The 23,216-nt window shown below is 36.1% G+C and overlaps 1 protein-coding gene across 2 annotated transcripts; it reads right to left on the bottom strand.

Moving 5' to 3' along the window:
- Window positions 1–1,419: 1,419 nt before the first annotated feature.
- On the bottom strand, window positions 1,420–21,902 carry LOC121408351 (adenosine receptor A2b-like). Of its 2 annotated transcripts, none has more exons than XM_041599792.1 (2): window positions 21,610–21,902; window positions 1,420–4,156 (listed from the first exon to the last, which is right to left on the bottom strand). In XM_041599792.1, exon 2 carries the CDS (start codon window positions 3,167–3,169, stop codon window positions 1,967–1,969), a length of 1,203 nt encoding a protein of 400 aa, XP_041455726.1. In that variant the 5' UTR covers window positions 3,170–4,156; window positions 21,610–21,902; the 3' UTR covers window positions 1,420–1,966. The 2 variants fall into 2 exon arrangements, with proteins under 2 accessions (XP_041455726.1, XP_041455727.1); XM_041599793.1 differs by having other exon boundaries at window positions 1,420–4,152.
- Between the last annotated feature and the right edge of the window lie 1,314 nt (window positions 21,903–23,216).

Below are 23,216 nucleotides of genomic sequence, written 5' to 3'. Positions count from 1 at the left end.
CTCTCGGAAGAATGCATTACAATACATGAAAATACTAGCACTACGGCGCTGAAAAGGCTCTTTTAAGGTCTTTCAGGATCACAAAAACTTATTCTTCCAAGATCCAACCTAACTTTATCTTGTCCCCCCCCCCCCCTCCGTTCGCTGTCGCCAATTCAATTTGAATTTTATTAGCGAACGGGGCGGTGCGAAACTAATCTCTCAGATGAAATCTAATTTCCGTGACTTGTCAGGGAGAATGCATTGATTTCTGGTTCCTTCTTCCAAAACTCGGTCTTAACGGCCATGATTTTATGGCTCGTCATACTGCACGTCGATAGCCCATCAATTCAAGAGGGTTATAACCACCGAAATGATATCCATGGAAGCTTTAAATTAGTTTTTTTTTTCGTAAGGTTATAGAGGGGTGTATCAACATTAACAAACCATCTAATTACTTGGACAGAGAAGCGACTTATCATACGCTATATGTTGTCTACACATTCAAGCATAACTTAACCGTGTTAATAAAACCACCGACCGTTTCTTGTAAGCACTGGGACTTTAAATTAATCCTAGAATAATTGTTTGGTGATCGTATGAATCACTTTATACCCAGTAGAGCACGTATTACAATTCACTTGAAAATCAGTTTGATCCTAGGAGCGTGTTATCAAATACTTTTTCCCATTAATATTTGACACATGTCTTTATTCATTTACTTATTCATTCATGTATTTTTTAATTCATTTATTTACTTATCTATTCATTTATTTATTTATTGGTTTTGGGATAAGGTGTTTTGATCAGTTGTCTGTACCCTTGATATTATTTGTCGGAATTGGAGTATAAATGAATTTCATTGTTGAACGGAACACCTAATAAGAACCAAAAATCATTCTGATGACAATAACACCAAACTTTCGAACTGTCTATTTCACAATTATGTTCACGAGGAGGCAGCAGTATTTAAGACGATAAAACGATGAAAACAAGTCAATCTTATTTTTTTCATGTGACAAAATCGACCTCCAACACGTCATTAAAACAAAAGATAAGCGTGTACATCGGTTAGGTCATGCACTATAAAAAAAAGGATTGGTTACAAATTTACCCAACATTGGGTAGAAAGGAACAAGCATGTTTGTTGCGTATTTTTGGTATAATTTGGTATAATTTTACCCAGCGATCATACATGTTCCCATTTTACTAACATTGGGTAAAGTGTTTTTAGAGTGTGGAGGCAGGAAGAGACATTTATATCATAATAAATGAGAATGGATTAAGCTTTTACAGCTTTAAGTAATCATTCTTTATCATCGTGATGACGATATTTTTCTTAGGTTCATGAAAAGTTATGGCATAAGTAGGGTGATCATATACTTGGACAATTAAAGTATACGGGACGTATCAATAAATATTAAAAACAAAAAGGGAATCTCAAATTTCTTGATTGTTTTTGTGCAAATTATACAACAAATATACAACTTATGTATGGCTCAATAACAACATTATAGTTTCAATGACCAAGCTTCATTGAACACCATTACTGAAAAAAGTAGTGTAAAATAACAGGTCCACCGCACATTGAATAGGGAAATGGTATGTGCCTTTGGAGAAGGGGAAAATGCATACACTTTGGGTTTTTGAATTGCGAACTTATTTATCCAAATTGAAAATGTACACAGAAAAAAAACCCACTTGATGATAGAGCGACGATATAGAAACACCTTTGTATTCTTTTTAGGGTTGAGCGAATGTCCATTCTTCACGAGGGTAATTAAGAATTAGTTTGACTTTATAAACAATTTTAGTGCATGGCAAGTTTGCATACTAGTTCGTCACAACAATGAAACTTCTACGAGATAAACACGTTACCCCGTGCTTGCACCACAGTAATAGCAAATCAATCAATTTCAATTTTTCAATCAACTTTGACGTTTCAGATATCAGGGTCAACCAAGACGACTTCCAGGGAGTTTTATTTTCACCTTTCTATAGTACTGCCCTGTCCATTAGTTCTCGACTTTGGACTACCATTCTTATTCTTGTCGATTTTATGGAGACATATCGCAGATTTCCTGACAGAGTTCGGGGTCGGTGACGGTGTGGTTGTTGGCGGGGAGCTTCGAACCCCGTTCCTCACAGTCTGGTACCCACTAGCGAACCGCGAGACTTCATTGCCGTCGGGTCCAGCCGTCATACCAGCATAGTCGTCCACGGAATCGCAGTTCTGCACCTGGATGATGCCACAAAGTACAACCCTGAAGATAAGCTTATGGAACGTTCTCCTGAACTCGCGATTACTGAACGCATACAGGATTGGATTCATTGCAGAGTTCGCGTGTGATAAAATAATGGCGGGAAGAAGAACCGGGTACGGAACAGGGTGCCAAAGCAACGAAATGCAGTTGATTATGTGAAGCGGTAACCAGCTAATGGCGAAGAGTAAAATGACAATGGCTAGTAGTTTTGCCGCGTTGCCCTCTTTTACCGCGAGCCGCGATCGTCTTCGAGACATGTCATCTTGACTCCCAACTACTGTTCTTGATATTGCAGAGTACTGAATACGGACTACTTCGAAAATCTTCACATACACAAAAAGCATCATGACCAATGGCGGTAAAACAAAGCCAAAGAAATTGAAGTACACCATGTAGCGAAGATCTATGTGTTCCACAAAAATACAATAGCCATGCTCTGGTTCGCCCATGTTCCATCCAAACAGAGGTGTTAGTCCGATGATAAAGGCCAGGACCCACGTCGCGAGGAGGATCATGATAGCACACTTGGATGTTGCAACGCGTCTGTATTTGAATGGACGAGTCACAGCAAAGAACCGGTCCAGGGCTACTGCAAGAAGACCGAAGATGGAGCTCTGCGTAAGGGCCACGACGAACGAATTCGTGAACAAGCACGCGTAGAAGTTATTGTGCGGAAGCCCAGCGTTCGTCGCCAGCGCGAACGGTATGGCAAACATCCCGACCATCATATCGGCGATGGCAAGGGATACGATGTAGTAATTGGTAACGGATCGAAGTCGTTTGTTGTAGTATACGGCCCAGATGACGAGGAAGTTACCGAACGTCGCAGCGATGGCTATCGGAATCTCTGTCGCCATACCAGCGATGATGTACGGGGCCTCGGGCTTGTAGTCCGGTTCCGAGTCATTGCTGTACGATTCAGACATTGTACAAATCACATACACAGTTTTAATGCAAACTATGGAACATGTATAGTTATTCACCTATATCAACTGTACGTGAACAATAAACATCTAAAACCAACGCGAAAAACGCCTGGTCGTGAAGGCTGATATTGTCTGTTGGAAGTTGAGGTCTTCAAGGTACCGCGTCAACAGACGCCTAGATAAAAATCGATGTTTTCCGGTAATCGTCCGCGAGCACACTGCGCTAATGGAGATGATGACCTTACTTGAACTCACATACTGAAATGTATTATACAGGTGAGGAAACATAGCCTAAATCCATAATTCTGTCATGTATTCCACAATCCATAATGAACAAACATCCACCCTCCTCGTGTATAATGTGTGATCACAACATACGAAGTCCCTTAGCACATCGGTTACGCTTGCGAAGATATTCAGATTCTGTTGATGCTGTTTCAAATATAGGGGTGGAGATAAATGATGATTGTAAAGATCTGCTCTGGGCTCCAAACAACAAATTATCTAAAAACTACCAACGGATGGCCTCAATATGGGCCATGAACAATGGTCACACGTAGCGCTGAAGCACGTCCGATGATAATACACAACTATTGTCCAACTCCAATCATATCTATCATTGACCTGAAAAATAACTATGGTTTATTTTCCGCACAATAATTCAGAGGCATTTGTCCTCCGGTTTTGTGCTCATTGAATCGAATCTTTCAGAAGAATCAGATTAGGACGATTGTTATCTCCTCACTTCAGGCATTGATAATGGGACGATCGATTGGAATATCCAAAAACTTGTTTATGATTTCCATGTAAACAGATAAACATCCGAGATGACGTGATAATATTCCACTCGTTGACGGGATCGGACCTGATGAATGTAGGCCTATACTCCTTGGATCTCCAGAAATGTTCATCGAGTTTGCCCTTCTGATCCTTCGTGTGTCAGATCAGAATGTTGAACAGTTAGCGGTTGAACTCTCACCTCACTACCTGGAATAAAAGTGAAACAAAAACAAAATCAAACATCAGAATCAAATTACTGTGTAAACACAACACAGCAGGTTTTAGCAAAAGCAACGCCCATACGCTTCACAGCGCCTTTCCCCCAGAATCTCCTTGAAATAATTTATAGAAAAGGCTTTCGCACCAGGACGCAGAATTAACGCTTTACAAGAAAGATACAAAATGTATTTCAAAATGCAGTTCATGACAAAGAGACACCTGCAAGTCTTTGTCAAATATTGGTAAATCAAAATAGCAGTTTCATCATAGACCCTGGACAAACGACACATTTGCAATTTTTTATTGTCAGCTCTGAAACTTAGGACGAAATTGCTGTTCCGGTTCACCAATTTTCGACTAAGCCCTCCCAGCTTTTCATTGTCATTTTTAAGGGTATTTTCGATTTTGAAGGTGGTCTGCGTCGCGATGCGAAAAATTCCTAATAAGAAGTGAGAAGACGCGGAGAATGAGAGTTTGGTGAGGTATACAAAGAATTCATGTCAGTCAGAGTTATCCAAAGGTTTGACCTTGATGAACATTTACAGCTTCCTTCTTGATCTTTAATTCACTCTCTCAAAGTGTTAGTAAGTAACACCCCCCCCCCCACCACCACCACCACCTCAACCACCACATGCCCCCGTTCCTGAATACTCATGTTAGACATAAGATTTGTTTTTTTATTACTTCTCTAATTTTTTTATTTACCCCCCCCCCCCTCTCTCTCTCTCTCTCTCTTTCTATCTCTTGCTCTTGCATATCTCTCCCCTTCCCACTCTTTCCCCGCGTACACTGTTCAAACTATCGTTGGACAGATTTTAATTAAACGAATATTTAATTTACACCATTGTGTGAGGTAGTGAATTACAACTCCAGGGCGTAAGACATTTCACACTGTAAAAACGTAAATGTGAGCATGAGCAATTACGCACATCAATTCTTATTTAGAATCCAATGGTATTAAGTCATTATTTGTAACAAAAATTTTAGGGGTTTTTGTTCGTAACAATTAGTTAAATACGAATTTCTACCCCAAGCCGACAGGCCAAAAGAATATTTTTCTATTCCTTTAAATCCACTTCTTCCCCCTTGAACATTTTGAATGTGTATTGATCCTTTTCTTTTACCAAGAGAAGTATGCAATTTAATATTTTCCACAAATAATCATACTGGTTGCAGGGGGGGTGATAACAAACGAAACATGCCTCCCCCCTCTCTTTTAAATAGACCAAAAGACCGTGCGTTTCATTAATACACTTAAAGCTAAAATAATTCACAAGAAATGTCACAGTGACGATATGTCATTATAAATAAGTGCGATGATTTAGCGTTAAGACTGAAATTGATGTTTCATTGCAACTCTCATGCGTTGTGCATTTTTGACTACAAATAATTCATTATACATTTTATCATAGAATGATGACATCGTGATGTTGCAAATTCGGGGATGCAGTGCGACTCCGTACCCTTTTAAATGTCGCCATCGAGTTAATTAGGACAGTGACGCTGGAAGGGGCGCAAAGCGTCCGGACTTGGCACCGAATTTCATTGTTTTGTTTCCCTAAACTATTTCATGATGGTAATAAATGCATTTAATCGTAGACATAAGGGGTCCGATGATATCGATGTGTTGACGCAATTTAGGTTAATTTATGAAGAAAACCCAGCTAGAATCTCCAATATTGGACTAGAAAGGGTACATGTTTTAATACTGTGCTTAATTTACTGATCCATTGAATACAACAACTACAGTGAAGACTGAGAATGGTAAAAAAAAATCGAACGGAAGCTGAATCATACATACAAACATAACAAACCTGGTAAAGGATCAAAATAAGTCTTATACAAATTAAATTAAATAATCATAATTTTCAAATGTCCTTTTAACACGAAGAAATTTAATGCCCATTAGACTGAATGCTTTTGATGTCGGGTCAACACGGAATAGGAAAATATATAAAGAACGATGGAATACGAATATTATTTATAGAAGTAGCATGTTGCATATAAAAAAACAGTTTTAAGGGCTAGTTAGTACAGTATTAGATAACACTAGTGCTATACTGTTATATTTCTTTGGTTTCATCGTCAAGCATGCAAATCATTAACTATTCAATCGCGTATCCAACAAGACGGCCTTGGTAAGTCGATTCAAGTTAAAGAATTCATAGAGTACAAACATGTATTTAAGAAATGTAGAAATTGAGTGAGAAACAAGCAAAGTAATTGATCACCTCCCCCCCCCCCTCCACCAAAAATATAAAAATAATAATTTCAATAGAAATAACAACAAGAATAATGATAATGATAATAAATAAATAAATTAATTAATTAATCAATTAATATACAAATAAGTAATTAGATAATAAAAATGAAATAACTCTGAATAAATGAACAAATTAGACCATAAACAAATAATTATAACAATAATAATAAAAAATTATCGAAAATATTGAAATGAAAATAAAAATCAAATGAGATGACATTAAGGCTCAAAATGTATGCAAGGATGAGAATGATTTTTCTTTTTGTCAGCAACTTGAATTAAACTTAAGGCAACATGATTTTTATTCCACACACCGTCTACCTCTCTGCGTCAGATATAGCCATTAATTATAGCAATCCCGTATTTTGTTTAATTAATTAAGTCTTTTGTATGGAAAAAGTTGTTTCTACATTATATTATTTCTTTAAATCTATATGGAGAGGGCTCATTTCCATTCTTCATTTCTCATCTCTTAACGCATCGTTTGTATAACAATCACGACACAGCTAGATCCATTCCCGATCCACTCAAAGGGGCTGGAATAATTCCCATGCATTAAGAGACTCGTTTGCGATGGTAATTATTGTAATAAATAAGCCAGCGAACCCCCTAAAACCCGTCGCTTGTACTGTAATTGTTTTTTATCGTGGTAAGTTTATTTTGCTTCCACGCTTGTGGGTAATGGTCCACATACTTACAGGCCAATTGTATATGGTACGAATTAACCTGACTCTGAGTTATGAAGCCGGTCAATTTCTAGTAATTACAGAAGGGCCATTTTATGACGCAGTGAATGTCTGTCGTGTTGGCCTATGTACAATGTAATGAACCGAGACCCATATTTTCTTCTAAAATGAACCTAACGTCATGAAATATAAATCCATTCATATATTACATGAAATATGTACAATATAAATATAACGTTGATTTGCTTTGGCATATATATATATATATATGAAAATATATCTGAAAATATCTCAAGAATGAGTAAATAATGAGCGAGCAAACAAGAAAACTGACATAAAAAAAGTAAAATATGTTTATCAAATATTTAATATCTAAAAAAATGGGCCAGACTTGTAAGGATATTTTTTGAAATTCTTATTATTATTCAAACGATGATATGGGTGGGTCTTCTTGCGTGAATGTATGTGGAGGATCCAGAATTGAAATTTTTTTATTTTTTTTTTTGGCTCTACAGTATTTCGAATGATGTGAACATAAAATCTATATAGTTTGTTAGTCCATTGAATTTTTGCCATTGCTTGTTAAAATAATTTATCATGCGAGTGTTTGATGCCCTTTTTATCGTTTAAATATGTGTGGGGGTTGAAAGGAATCCCCTCACCATAATATTAACAAATGGCAGGGAATGAAAACATGACAATTAATGGATTACACTGTGATATTCAACGCAAAACATTCTGAATGTTATCCGTCAACTGTGAGTCCTCAAACGACCATCATGCAGTTTCCCTGGAGAGTTTTAATATTACAAACTGACATAAAACTAATCAATTCAAAATAACTGCTCAAGGATCATAAACCGACAAGGAAGAGACGATGAAGAAAAAAAAAGGCGAGCAAGAAAGGACTTCTAGAAATTACTTCTTGACACGACGCCCTCATGCTATCTCCAGCCTCAGGTACACAGCTGGATAAATTTGATATCGATCGCTACACGATAGCGACATTGTCATTATTCTTCTATTTGCGTAAGAAATCTAATTACGGTGACAGTCAAATCGCTCACGCCTCAGAGCTAACTAGTGGGAGAATGACCTCCTCATAAAAATCGATTTCCAAAGTGAGGAATGGGTGGATGAGTTTTTCTTTACTTTTTAAACAATGACTTACAGGTGCAAATACACGCATGGGAAATGTTTTTGATAATGGTATATTGTACGACTAAATTACACATGCAACTTCAATATTGATTCGTCCTCATGGACTAAGTTTTTTAAAAATAAAATAAAAAACAAAAAACAAGAAAACTATGTTCATCTAAGAGGAAATTATTACTAGAGTGGCAGCCTTGGGTTATGTTTGGAAAAGCTAGATATTACAATTATTAAATCATTCGACAGATTTGCTCACCGAACTGCCAGTTAACTCGCGGAGTTACTAATAGCAAGTTACCCAAACTGCCCCTTAAAAAACATTCGATAGTTAATATAATTATGGAAAGACAATGAATATTTGAATGTTATTAGCAAATAGTATTGCCACATTGTTTAGTAAAAATTCCTTACTTCACATTTAAGACAATTAATCAAATGGCTTTCTATTGATTTTAGAGGACTTAAAAAAACCCTGTTGACAAGGAAAAAAGTGTAAAGGTATAACGTTGTCTGAATTTGCAATGTCAATATCTGATCTCCTCCACAAACCTGTTACTCGGGCAAATCATGTGATAAACTCAGAACTAATCACTCTTTTCATAATCCGCTCCAATGAGATTGAATTGAAATCACACGCGGAAACGAGCCAGGTTCGCCCGCTCTTTTCCAAGGAGTGCAATGAACTTTAGAATGGATGTATTCGACCATCGATCATTCTCCTTTCCCCCATGCGCGCGCGCACACACACGCCTCCCCCTCAGGATCCAACAGATAATTAAGTTTATTCAAAAATTGTTGACAATCATCCCTTTTCCCCCCAAAGTGGGAATGAAATCACGATATGATGAGATTAGTGGGTTAACCAACAGGAGAATGGCTCTTCTCAAGGGAGCTGAAAAAGTCCATCGCTCGTCCTCTTTCCCTTTTTATTAAATTTGAGGAAGTTTTCGAGTATGTGACAATGCACGTCGGTGCTTTGCCGGCGATAATGTTACAATTCTAAACTTCTGATAATGTTCATGCTGCGCGTGGATCGGAAAGATAACACTCTAAATGGATTTAAAGTTGGGACGCGAAAGGTAAACGGAGTATCATTAATCCACGCATGTTCTGCAAACAGAACATTTTAAAATCACGTCATAAAGTAGCCTTAATGGAAGCAAGCTCTAGGTATCTCTTGATAATACTTATTTCATCCTCTCCTTTTCTCTTCTTTAATTTTCATTTATCATTTGTTTCATTACTGAAAATATTATAGGAAATAACACCCCTGCCTCGTTAAGTGCTGCGCATGATGTGAAACAAATACTTTGAAAAACCTTGCATAGAAAATATGACGAATTTATTGTCCTCGCAGATTTGAAAACAAAAAACTGAATCGAACATAGGTAGAAATTCCTGTCCTCGGAAAAAAACAAGAAAAGGCTTGCAAAGGAAAAGGGGGACGTGAGGGGGTCGGACATGAAAATACGAAGGAATTCTTATCTACGAAAGATATGAACATGTTACGTTTTGGCTAAAGAGAGAGGGAAAAAAGAGGGAAAATACTTCACTCTAATGAAAGGCGGGAAAGAGAGAGAAGAAAATAAAAGAAATAGAGGGAGGATTAGTCGATAGATTGTTTGGCACCGGAAAAATCAAGGTCAGTTTAAGATTAGTATTTCGTTTTATTAAATATTTCACGGACCCCTTTTCGCTCAACCTCTTATATCACAAATAAATCATACTTTGCAAACAAATTAATAATATCCTTATGTCTGTCTAATCCATTTGCCAATGTATTTCTTGGAAATAAAGACAAAATAAAGACAAAATCACAGTGCCCTAAGGAAAATTCATAGGTAAATGTTTGTCCAAATATTTTAAAGTGGAAGCGAAATTGAGATGTTTTCATAACGAAGGAGACTACATAGCCTGAGCAGTTTTGGGTCACTTGTAAGAATGCATTATTCAGTCGATGGGGGAAGTCAGCAACTTGTGATGCGTTGACTCAACTAATGGTCACTAGGATGGGCGAGTTTGATTAATAGAAGCGTTGGCGCTTTGATTGACCGCTTGACCGTTACACCTGACAGCGATTCACAGGTTATGACTACTAGGTAGATGCAGTATAGAGAGAAGGGGAAAGGAAAGAAATACATATACAGAGATAGGGGAAGGAAAAGATTAAAAAAAAAAAAATGCATGGAATGAATGAATCAATCAATCAATCTATCAATCAACCAATCAATAAATCAACCAATCAAATCAATCAATCATTGCGAGGAAAGAAGGTAAGAGTTTTTAGGAGAAATGTAAATATATGTAGACAGGGGAGTTCGGGCGAGATAATATCAACATTATATATTTTTTTTCAATGAGGAGGGTTCGGGAATTCATCATATTCATGGGGTTTTATCAAGCAATCGTTTATTGATGAGGTCAAGAAATGCAGAAAGAAGATCAGTCTAACTTATGGTATTTATGATTATTGAAGGACAATATTGATAGTGCACATAATGAATTTGGTATCTGAAGTCTCGTTCTGTTGATTAAAATTTCATTCATCAATCAAACACGATCACCTTCAAACTATCAAGGCAGTTTGATCCATGGTGATATTGATATACCCAGGGATATTATCGCTTGCTAATGCAGTTCTTGGAAAACACCTACTTGATATGTATTTCTGCAATAAAAAAAAAATCATTCAATCACTGATAAGGGGATTTAAGGATAGACATGACATTTGGTGGAAAGAGTAAATAAATCTCAACGAATATTACCGGAACTATCCAAACTACAATAACGAGATTAATCTGAAAATTTAATGAATACGCTAGTGACATTTCAAAGCCTGTTGTCATAGTCATTTCAAGGTCATTTATAAAATCAATTAATTATGACAATTATAACAATATCATTTGAACATCTGACCTTTAAAAAAAAACATGTTTGCAAATAGTGCCAGACTTTCAGTTTCCAGAATTGATATTGCAATTCAATCCTCTTTACAATAGTAATAGTCTATGTTTAAATCCGATAATCAAGGATTCATTAATGTAATGTAAAACATTTACGACCCTTTGTTATTGTGTGATAGATTGCTAATCATTAATGACATATTTTATTTACGACATTTGTTATCAAAGAATGAATAATATGACCTTTAAAATTACTGAACAATAGCATTGATTTTGAAGTTTATATGTCTGTATACGGGGGCGGACGAGTTATAACAATGAATTTTAGAATACATGCTTTTCAAAACTGTACATGTATTAATCAACAAATGTATAATTCTTCAAATGTTGATTTTCAGCTATGAATAAGGTCTATATTTCATTAGTGCATTATAACATTTCCAAAGAATTTTGACATTATTACATGTACTGTTGATTAACATGCCATGCATGTTCTTGTAGGCAAAAATATGAATAATTTTCCATCCAAAGATGTTACCTGTAAATAACAGATTTTTTACTCGCAAAAATAATAATTCTCCAGCAAATTATTTGAGAGGCAAGATATCAAATATCACCAAAAACACACAAAAAAAATATAATTTACCTATTCCTCATATTCAACTTCCCAGAGGGTGGCATCCAAACTACCCATTTGTACACTGTAAAAACTGTGGTGTTAAAACTGACACCAACTGTTGTTAATAGAGGACCACACCCTGAGGTGTTAAAATTACACCCTAAAGATTGAACATAAACCAAAGAGTGTAAATGTAACAACCAAAGGTGTTGTAATAACACCTATAGGTGTAAAACTAACACCGCCAATTCAACACCGGTGTAAAAAAACTGATGTGGTCCTATATGTACACCGGTTAACACCACAGTTTTTGCTGTGTATGAACATTATTGAAATATTCTAATATTGATGATTCTCTTTCAAACGATATGTGTTCTGCTTTTTTTTCCTTTTTATTATTTTTGCCCATCTTCTTAACAGGAATATGCTAAAATATAAAGGCCATATACCAACTGCAAAAACAAACTGCCAAAACCAACCGGATATTTGCCCTTCCATGTGCAGTCAGTTAAGAGTCGGTTCGACATTGGTCCTAATTGTCTAACCGAAGTGAATAAGGCGACTTGACAATTCGCTTTGACTTTCACGTCACGCACATTATAAGCACGATAGTAGTGTGTAGAGTAATTAACATGATGGGATACCCTCTGGGCCTCAATCCTAAAATATATTGTATGATTCACGATTAATTTGGATATCACGAAAAAAACGGTTTGTTGATGAAGTCATCCATACTTAACCATGTTAACGGATGTGGTTCATTGCATCGCGTACACACGTTATTACACATTGGTTAAAGGTCAAGACCATCCCAGAAAATGTTGATTTGAATAGATAAAGACAAATCAAACTAGCATAAGGCTGAAAATTTCATCAAAATCGGATGTAAAATTAAAAAAAAAAGTTATGACATTTTAAAGTATTGCTCGATTTTCACAAAACACTGATATGCACAATGAGTGGCATGCAAATGAGACAGTCGATGGTGTCCCTACCTCACTATTTCTTTTGTTTTTTATTGTTTGAATTATACAATATTTCATTTTTTACAGCTTTGACAATAAGGACCAACTTAACTGAACCATATATTATAAAACAATGTTACTTCCACATGTTCAGGGAGGACTTAATTTGCTTTTTCTCACTTGACAATGAAGCGAAAATTAGAATATTTCATATAATAAACTACAAAATAAATAGTGAGTGAATGACGTCATCAGTTTTCTCATTTGCATACCGACTAGGGTGTGCATTTTACTGTCTTGTGAAATTAAGCAAAACTTTAAAATGTCATAACTTTCTTATTTTGCATCCGATTTTGATGAAATTTTGAATGTTATGCTTGTTGGAAATTTTTCTCTTTTTATTCAAATAAACTTTTTGTTTGGGTGGACTTGTCCTTTAAACATTGGTTAAAAAGGGTAGGCATGGTAGAGGAAATCAGGAAAAAAATCATGTTAATAAGATTTTCGATCCCGAATCAGTTGGCATTGACTCATAGATGCGATGCCCCCTTTTCATTACGAATATGGGGAAAGATCGACATTGCCTTTTTGCAGAACTAATGAATTGCTGGTGACACGTCATTTGCTGCTGCGACAATTGCTCCGGGGTTAATTTCGTCAAAGATTCAGGGTTAGGGTTGGGGTCGCAATAAGGTTTTATGTTAGTATAGGTTTTGGGTAGGGTATAGTGTTATACCCGGGGTCGAAGTTGGTCATTCGTTTAGCGTGTGGAATTGTCGCCGGAGCAAATATCATGGTTCCGAATTGTCGTCGTGGAATATAAACAATGTTCTAAAGAGTTTTTTTAGATGAACCGTGTTGCTGGTTTAGGTCCTTGTCTATAAGGGCATTCGATGTTTGATTCTCTGATATTATAGACAGGTGCATATCAATTACCAGGCATCATCATACAAAATGATTGAGACTTATTGGTGTCATGATAGTTATAGGTTTCGAGCAGTGTGTAAATGATTAATTAAGTAATTGTGTGATCATTCAAAACTAAAACTGCTGCTGTTTGATGCATTGTGAAAACACAAGAAATATCACGAGTAGCATCAATATATTTTTATGACCGAAGTATTTGTACATAAGAGTCATGATTGTGAAACTCTAATTTCCCACATTTTTTATGTTCATATAGTTTTGTTTTTGTCAAAGGCCAATAACTGTGATGATAATCTGAGGTAAAAGGTCGAAAATTTGAAAGTCACAATCACGATCACTCTCATCGGAGTTTTATTCATGGGCCCAGCCACACTCATCTGACCCAACTCCGAACCAACCAAGGATGTGTCATTGAAAATAACGTAATGATGTTGATCGGTCTGGATTAGAGTTCCGTATTGTGATTGCCGCATTGCATATGAGGTAATAAAAGCACATAGATAAACCATGGAATTAAAAAAGATGGAGTGACAACGAAATGCAAATTAATTAATGTAGCCAAACTTATAAGAATTTCAACAGAATAACACAGGTGCACGGTGCATGGCCTTTTGTGGCGACCAGTGATGCGGCCACTTTCATGGGAAAACTGAAAAGTGATTTGTGTTGAAAATTGATAATTTGGAATATCTCTAATTTTATTTGACAACAAAATACGGATATATAGGACAAAATATATCTCAAAGCTTCATTATGTCCTGAAATTGGTTAACAGTTTCAAAATATGATAAACCCTCATAATTTGACATTTTGTTTAAATCAGTATTTTAAAAATTTCCACACGCTTCCACATTATATAGTATAAGATTAGTTTAAGGAATGCGTCTACTTATGATGTTTTGCAAATGTGATGTGTCACAGTTGCGCACACATGCGGCCATTTGAGTAATTTTAAATCATATTTCAATGAATATTTCAACATTTATTTTCGCCTTCCCTTGTAAAACTTGCGATGTGTCTGCTCATGATATCCAACCAGAGGCAGCGAAATAAAATTATCATTACAAAAGCATATTTCTTCTTTTATCTGGCCAGTAAGTCTGTAGTCAGGTAAGAATTTTTTTTGCCCACATTTTGTCGGTCGTATCATTTTCAATCTACCACATTCTATTTATAGCACTGATATCTCAGTTGGGATGTTAACAAACACAAATTCACAAGTAATATTTCCTTCCTTGTTTTTTTAGCACTACAGATAATTATACATGGTTGTGATTTGACGAGGCTGTATTCAAGGGGTTTCTAGTTGAATATATTGTTTCTGATTCTACATGCACAGAATGATAAATCAAGATCATAATAATTGTGCCAAAAGAAACATAACTGTTATACAGGCAAGACCATTGAATTACTCTCGATTGCCTCAATTACCTTTTATATTAATTGTTGTTGCTAATGACATGCAATTAAAAAAATTATTTACATGTGTAGCTCTGCCAAAATCGAGAACTATATAGTCACGCGATAAGAGTTGTTTTTCCTCATCGTTAATTGCCTCCCTATTCTGATTTGTATACGTGTAATTAATAACAAGGATTATGAACAAAAAGCCTATATATTCATTATTATTATTGCATTCTTACAATAGTTCGGCAAAAATGCCCCACTTTTAGCAAACCCTGGGCAACAAACTTTCCACACAACTAATGGTTAAAATCTGCCCAAATTGGGCAATAAAAAAAAACAATGATTGGGTAATAAGTTTGCTCATTTGGATAATAATTGCACAGAATATATTTTGTATTTACCAACATACATTACCCAACACAGTGGACGATATGTTGCACAAAGTTTTAAGTGTGTGGGCCTAATATTGTACACTATCAATTGAAGAAGAAAAGAAAATCCTATACCCAAACACGAAATTAATCCAATAGTACATGTAGTTACTAAATTCAATCTCTATTCGACACCCGTCCGCACATCCTATGTCGGACCTCCTTATTCTAGGCGCGGATCCAAAGTTGACTTTCACGGGGTGCTACAGGATCCAGGATTTTTAGGGTGGCAAATTTTATTTTACCCGAAATTGGAAACTGGAGATTTGACAAGCAAGAAAAAAAGTTGTCATCTAAATTTAAAGTCAATCATTCGTCCGTCAACAAATTAGCAAGCAAAAAAAAGGAGGGGGATACCTATATTAAAGGTCAATTCGTCTCTCTTTTTTTAATCCTAAGGGGGGCTAGCGCACCTTCAGCCCCTTCCTTGGATCCGCGCCTGATTATAATACAGTTATGTTTGTTTGTTTGTTTGTTCGTTTTTTTCTGTTTTTCTGAGTCAATCGTAACCATTTATCCTCGTCAAAACGTCACAACCAATTTAATGGACATGTTATAGTTCTATCAACTGCGTGTGAAGATGAAATCTCTCCGAATAAATCTGTTTTTGTATAATATAAAACCAGGAGTCCATGATTCAACCAAGCAAAACACAGGGTATTTTCCTTAGAGGCGTGGAGGTTTTGGTCACTGATACTCAAACGATTCGCACTTTCGAATGCACTTTTTTCTGACTGAAGGTATCTGTTTGAAACTGGGGTATCTACCCCTTGTGAAATTCGAACAATATATGAAGATGTGAGTATGTAAATACGAAGACGATAAGCGAGGTTGTATACCAGCATGAAAAGGGGTCGATAAAGCTTGTAGACATAATAATATGAAAGACCTAATCATACGCCACAGTGAATTATTGCGATCGTAGAGTAACTGAAATAATAATCGTCATGATTCTCACGGAGTGACGGTCATGTTCGTGAAGATCTTTAAAGGACAAGTCAACCCAACAAAAAAATGATTTGAATAAAAGAGGAAAATACAATAAACATAACACTGAAAATTTCATCAAAATCGGAAGTAAACTAAGAAAGTTATGACATTTTAAAGTTTCGCTTAATTTCACAAAACAGTTATATGCACATCCTGGTCGGTATGCAAATGAGGAAACTAATGGCATCATCCACTCACTATTTCTTTTGTATTTTATTACATGAAATATACTAAGTTTCTCCTCATTGTCAAGTGAAACATCAATAAGGGTTAGGGAATTAGCAGTGTTTAATACTATATGGTTCGGTCAAGTTGGTCCTTATTGTCAAATCGGTAAAAAAAATACAAATTGTATGATTCAAACAATAAAAAAAAGTGAGTGAGGGACATCATCGACTGTCTCACTTACGTGTCACTGAGTTGTGCAGATCACTGTTTTGTGAAAAATAAGCAAAACTTTAGAATGTCATAACTTTTACATCCGATTTTGATGAAATTTTTAGCGTTACGCTAGTTTGACTTTTCTCTATTTATTCAGATCAACATTTTTATTGGGTGTGCTTGACCTTTAAATAAAACTCATCAACAATTCCACAAAATATCATTCATTTGCATATTGCATGCAACAAAGCAATCGAGTCTCACAATTTTAAGAACGTCACTGAGAAAAAGGAGATAAAGTAAGGTGATGAAAAATAGTAAAGGCTAAAATATGACAACTTTTCTGGGCATCATGTTGAAACCTCTCACTGAATAAAATTTTCATTAAGAAAATATCGCTCGTGATTATTTTGGTTTTCTGGATGGAAAAGTACTGCCACCAAATATTTTTACGCGTATACGCTATATTTATTAATGTATATATACACATATATATATATATATATATAAATGCAGCACAATATTATGAAAGATTTAAAAGTGAAAGGTTTACAAAATAGATGGTTAAGAAGTATATAATTATCCTAATGACTATGAGAGGATTATGCAGAGGAATATAAACGAAACACGATCCATTTTTAGGCCTATATGAATGTGATTGTTGTATTTTTTCTTAAATCAAACCATATGATGCCATGAAAATTGATGCATTTCAAACCAATCATAATTCTTATCTCTTAATTCCTGTAATAGTGACAATGGACGAAGGAAAAACCTGTTCATGACAAGGATGAGCCGGAAGGCACCGAATAAATAATTCATAGGCTTTAAGAATGTGCATCAATAAGTTATGACAATCAACGACCTGACTGATGCAGAAATTATGACACCAAGAGAATTACACACCGCATCCATGAAAAATAAATCAGGGATAAAGCTTCGCCTCCGAGGGGGTAGTTATTGGAAGTAATCTTTTGAGCGAGAAAGCAACCGACCATCTCCTATGTCGCTAATGACACCAAGTAATCGGGTAAAAATATGGAATTGCACTTCCACGAGCGTCGTGTTCCGATAAGAGGCTTTTGCATTTGAAGCATTACGAAGGGTAATTCAGGCTTCGACAAGGTTTAATACATCGTTTAGGGGGAAAGGGTGAAACCGAAAAAGAAATTTGCGGCAAATGTGGTCAGTCAAATGGAATGATTAAGTCGGAGAGGCAAATCCTGAGCTCTTAACTGTATTTCTAATGTTCGAAACTTGTCGGGGAACGCTAATGACACCTCAGAAAAAAATATTAATTGGTAGTTTTGAGTTTGAATTTATTGGCCATCTTCGTAATGTAACCACATTTATTCAGAGGGTGGTTTGGCATGCAACAGCCCATCAGGAGGCCTTTACCTTTATAATTCATACTCTCCTCATCAGCATATCACTCATACTTGAACATATTCCTGGGTTACGTTATGAAATTAGGCAATGGAACAAGTCAGCTAATTACATAAGATGTAGGCCTATGTGAAGACAGTGCCTTAAAAACCGGAACATGCTCAAAGCAACTCAAAATATGCAATAATCATGCGTATACAACACAACATTTGAAATATCTTATTTAAAGTCCGGCTAAAGTTTTGGTAAAGAGTCAGTAATGTAAATTATAATCGAGTATCATACAGCAAACCGGTCTAACAGAAACGTAGTAGTCGTGGGATCTTTTTCGAACCACCGACTCACTGTGAATATCCAAATATTCAATTCCTAAGTATCTAGTACCCCGATGTTTTATTTTTTTAAGTGACCTTTGGGCAGTTATCTTATATTGACTGAATAGGAGATTACAGACACATTTTACATCCTGAAATTTTCAGCCCATTCCAAGCTTGGAATATGATTTATGTCTTATAAAAAATATATCACGCAGATATCTTATGTTGGTCGGGCACCCGATGAGAATAATTCGTTATGTAGAATTGCAAAAGTTTTCTTCTTTCATTTCATATTTTCCTCATCATAACTAGGGCATATATTGATTTATATAATAATTATAATGTGATATAATGTAATATAATATGATGCATACACTCTAGTAATATGCATTGGAAAAGTGATAGACGCTAAAGAAGGGGAAGCCCCGGATCCCGTTTCATAAACACTTTTATCATAAAAAATAATAATAATGATAATGAAATATTCTGTTCTTTTATAGCGCATAACACATACCTACGCATGTCCCAATGTGCACTTGGATGAAATTAAGGAAATAAATTAGAAAGTAAGTAAAGAGTGTTGGGCACTGAATTCATTACAAGTTAAACAGATACTTTTTAGGGAAGTCTTAAACTTATCTAAATCATGTATATTTCTCATATAATTAGGAAGTGCATTCCATAAGACGGAAGATGAATGTTTTGGTAACAATGGGAGGAATAGCAAACAGCCGCTTCGTGCTTGATCTCGAGTAGTCTGATCTAAAGTTAAAGGTAAATGCCAGTTGTGGTAACGATATCAAAATGAGTTCGTACAGAATCCAATGAAATGACCACCAAAGTGTCTGTTTGTATAAATAAAACATATGTACCAAAGGATTCAGGAAGAAATTGTGTAATTGCTGAGAAATCAGCAAATAAGTACAGGATTCGGGTCAAGCGTCGGGCCGACATGCAAAGCAATAATAATACACTATCCCACGTGCGCTTATCTGTGTTGGTGATCTTCAGTGTGAACATTTTTCAGCTTAGATTAAAGTTTTCAAAAAGTTTATCAGTTTATGTAACTGTACCAGATCTATAGATTGTCGATGATATACTGACAATTAAGCCTGGTTTACAGACTTTCTCATGAAATCAGTGTTTACTGCAACTGGCATTTCTCTTCAATAGTTCGGTTAGATTATGATGGAGCTATCTCATGGAAGCATTCATAAGCAAAAACTAATAATTTTGAAAGAGAATGAACAGGAAGCCAATGTAAGTTTCGTAGTTCAGTGGTGATTGATTGATATTTTCGAGTTTGAGTAACTAATCTTGCAGCAGAGTTTTGATAGTCTGTAGTTTTTGTCGCTGTGGTAAACCGAAAATTAGGCTTTTACAGAAATCAATATGACAGAGAGCAAATGCATGGGATAGCTTTCAGTTGTAGATTTATCCAAATAATTTCGATTTTTTTTTCCTATTCGACAAAGAGCGTATGATGCAGTGCGACATTCATGTGATGATATAAAGTTCTCAAATATCATCCTTGAGTCAAAGATTGCCCCTAGGTTTCTACATGATTTGCTACAAGGAATAGATGTTTCATCAAGATCTAAACTCTGTATTGTGGTTGTATCTCGAAAACGTGATATAATATTAAGGAATTCTGTTTTACTACGGTTCAGTTTAAGACTTCTTATTAGACCATCGTTTGATTGCGTGTGCAAAATTTCAGTGGTAGGATCAGAATTGCTCGATCTCGTGAAATGCCTATTTCACATTTTAGATTTGATACCAACCAATCACATTGAATGATTTCAGTAGCTTTAAACTGTAATTTCTAATTATACCAAGTTTTGTGAAACGGGCCCCTGATGCGAGAATAGAGTTACAGGCATATAAATCTTGAGTCAAGAGAAAGAGGAGCAGGCATGATCATGAATCATAAACACACCGAATAAAATCACCAACTTCACCTGACCTTGGAGTATAATTCACAATATGAGGTTTATCAACAGCTAAAGGAAGCATTTGATTTACAAAACGCTACGAGCAGCGTGTAGGATGGAAAGGTCGAAAGAAGTTCAAAGTTACAGAACGCTGAACAGTCAAATTTAGGACGGTAAAAAAAAAGTCATTATAAAAATCTCACATTACACGTTCAAACACATAGACGAAGTAATGTCATGTAATTTTCTGAAAATTACAAATGATAATTAATACTATGAATTTATTATCAATCCTGATTACACAATGGGAAAATACAGAGGTGAATGTGTTAATGTGGTATGCAGTGGCGTACATAGGATTTTCCACAGGGGGAGGGGGCAAATTCGTCCGCCCAATTATGTTTTTTTTTCTTAAACAAGTGCATACCTAAATATAGCATTTCCATTTATTTGAAAGCAGGATAAAAGAGCATTGTAGATTAAATGCCTTGCTCACGGGAATAGGTGCCGCGGCCGGGGATCGAACCCCGGACTTTCCATGTATAGCCAGGCGCCTTAGACCACTCGGCCACGGCACCTCCATGCACATAAGAAGAAGCTCAATATCGATTGCCAAATTATTCCAAAAGTTTGGTGTTTTGAATGCATTTTTTATTGAAATAAGTTTGATTATAATGAAAAAGACCATACTTTTAAATCAAGAAACATTGTCTGCAACTTTAGGATAAAAATGTAGCATGATTAAGTCAAGCATTCAGGAACAGGTTGAGTATTTCAAAAATATAAAACCGTGAAAACGCTTGATTAGTTTGTATGAGGAATATACATCAAACAGAGAGGCAGTGTGCGTGCCACGTTCATAAGCCAAGAGCGTGCCCCCGTTTTGGGGGCTCCGACTCAAATCTGGTCGATCTAAAACAAATTTACTTCCGAAGTATGTGCGTGCCACTGACAACATTAGCAGTTGCATCCTTGAGTTTACCGTTCATTAATGCTGCTCAAACAAAATGTCAGCCTTCGTTGCGTCTGAACAGCATGAGCCTCTTTTTGAAGGTGATGGGACATGATTTTACTCACCAGTTCTCCTAATGAATACCACGCGACTCTGGCACAGAATTAAATCCAAAGCAAGCATCGATTAGGCGTGTTCGTTCTCAATCATTCCCAATGAACTTTCCCTCTTCACAACGAAAGGAAGTAATGATCGCCCGCAATAAACAACACGAATTTAAGAGAGGCATCCTAACCGATATTTATTTCCGCGGCTATCCGGCATGACGAGGGTGAAATTTGGCGGTTTAAATCCTTGGACTCTTGTAAATCTCATTTAAGAACCAATCGGCACACCGAGTAGGAAGTTGTGGAAAAGTAACACTGCAGACGTATATAAAAATGATTTTTGATTCAGCGTTTAGAGTTGTCGAGAGCTCCTATAGAGGGCGTCCTTGGCCTTCACCAGAGTATTATACCCAGACATAGTTTGACAAAATGTGAAGGGGAAGGCTGTCTGGTGACAACTAAGCGTTTACGGTGTCAGCTTGCCAAGATTGGCTATACTTTCTAACTCAGTGGCCCCAGTCCTGAGGCAGACCACTCGTCCATTATACATTTTACATTAGCATGATTGCAGACACATGCACACGTAAGGAATCTCGATATTAAAGTTTGTCTTATGGAACAATACGATACGATTCAAAATTTATGTCATAACGGTAAATAAGGATAATCATGATAATGGTGAAATGGCTGAAGGTATATCATGCCCACTCTCACACGTTAAAAACAATGAAATTATGTTTCATCAGATTTTTGTTATTTTCTGATTGAGAATCGTGCTCCTAGAGATGATACATTACTTAAAGCTCCATATAACTAAGACTTTAGCAAGACAGTTGCTTAATAGGACAATGGTATCACAGGCGGTATATTGCCAATTCGTCCACTGCTAACTTGTCTACTCACCACATTGTCTACCCAGCATTACCCTCATTTAGTCTAATGCCATTCCGTCCATCAACATTTCGTCTAACAACCATTTGGTCCAATAACCATTTGGTCCAATCATCACTTCGTCTAATCACTAGTCGGTCTTTTCGTCTCGTAACCAGTTGGTTTAATACCAATTTTTTCTTTTCATTAATTTTGCATAATAAACACTTTACTTTAATCAGACCAAATGTTATATGGACTAAAAGGCTATTGGACCAGCTGGTTATGAGACGGAATGGCATTAGACTGAATGAAATTAGATCTTGTGGTGCGTAGATGAACTGGTAATAAACCAAAAGGTAGTAGACGAGGTGGCGATTGGTCAAATTGGCATTAGACGAATTGGAAATAAACCTCACAGGACACCTGAACTAGGGCATAGAGTACATCCTATATATTCTGAATTTCACTGAATGTTTTTCCTGATTTTTCAAGGTCATTTTCAGCACTTCTCTGCACGAATAAAAGGACATTGCAATATTACAATTTCAATAAAGCTTTTCTTTTAAACCATTACGAGGAGAATGAAATCATTAAACATTCGAGGATCGTATAAGTGATCAACCCGATTAGTTATCATGTCAATCACTCGCGGTGTGACAGAATAATAGAGACATCAATATCTGAAAATGTCGATAAATCAATGAAAGAAATCCGCTTCGAAGAACTTGACTTCTCTTGACCAAATATTCATC

The sequence above is a fragment of the Lytechinus variegatus genome, chromosome 2 (genome assembly GCF_018143015.1).
Source record: "Lytechinus variegatus isolate NC3 chromosome 2, Lvar_3.0, whole genome shotgun sequence".
NCBI classification, from domain to species: domain Eukaryota; kingdom Metazoa; phylum Echinodermata; class Echinoidea; order Temnopleuroida; family Toxopneustidae; genus Lytechinus; species Lytechinus variegatus.
The sequence above is the reverse complement of the archived record's forward strand: the minus strand, read 5'-3'. Positions and strand labels throughout refer to the sequence as shown.

Coding starts and splice junctions, on each gene's coding strand:
- LOC121408351 (XM_041599792.1), bottom strand. CDS start 3,169: ATGTCTGAATCGTACAGCAATGACTCGGAACCGGACTACAAGCCCGAG.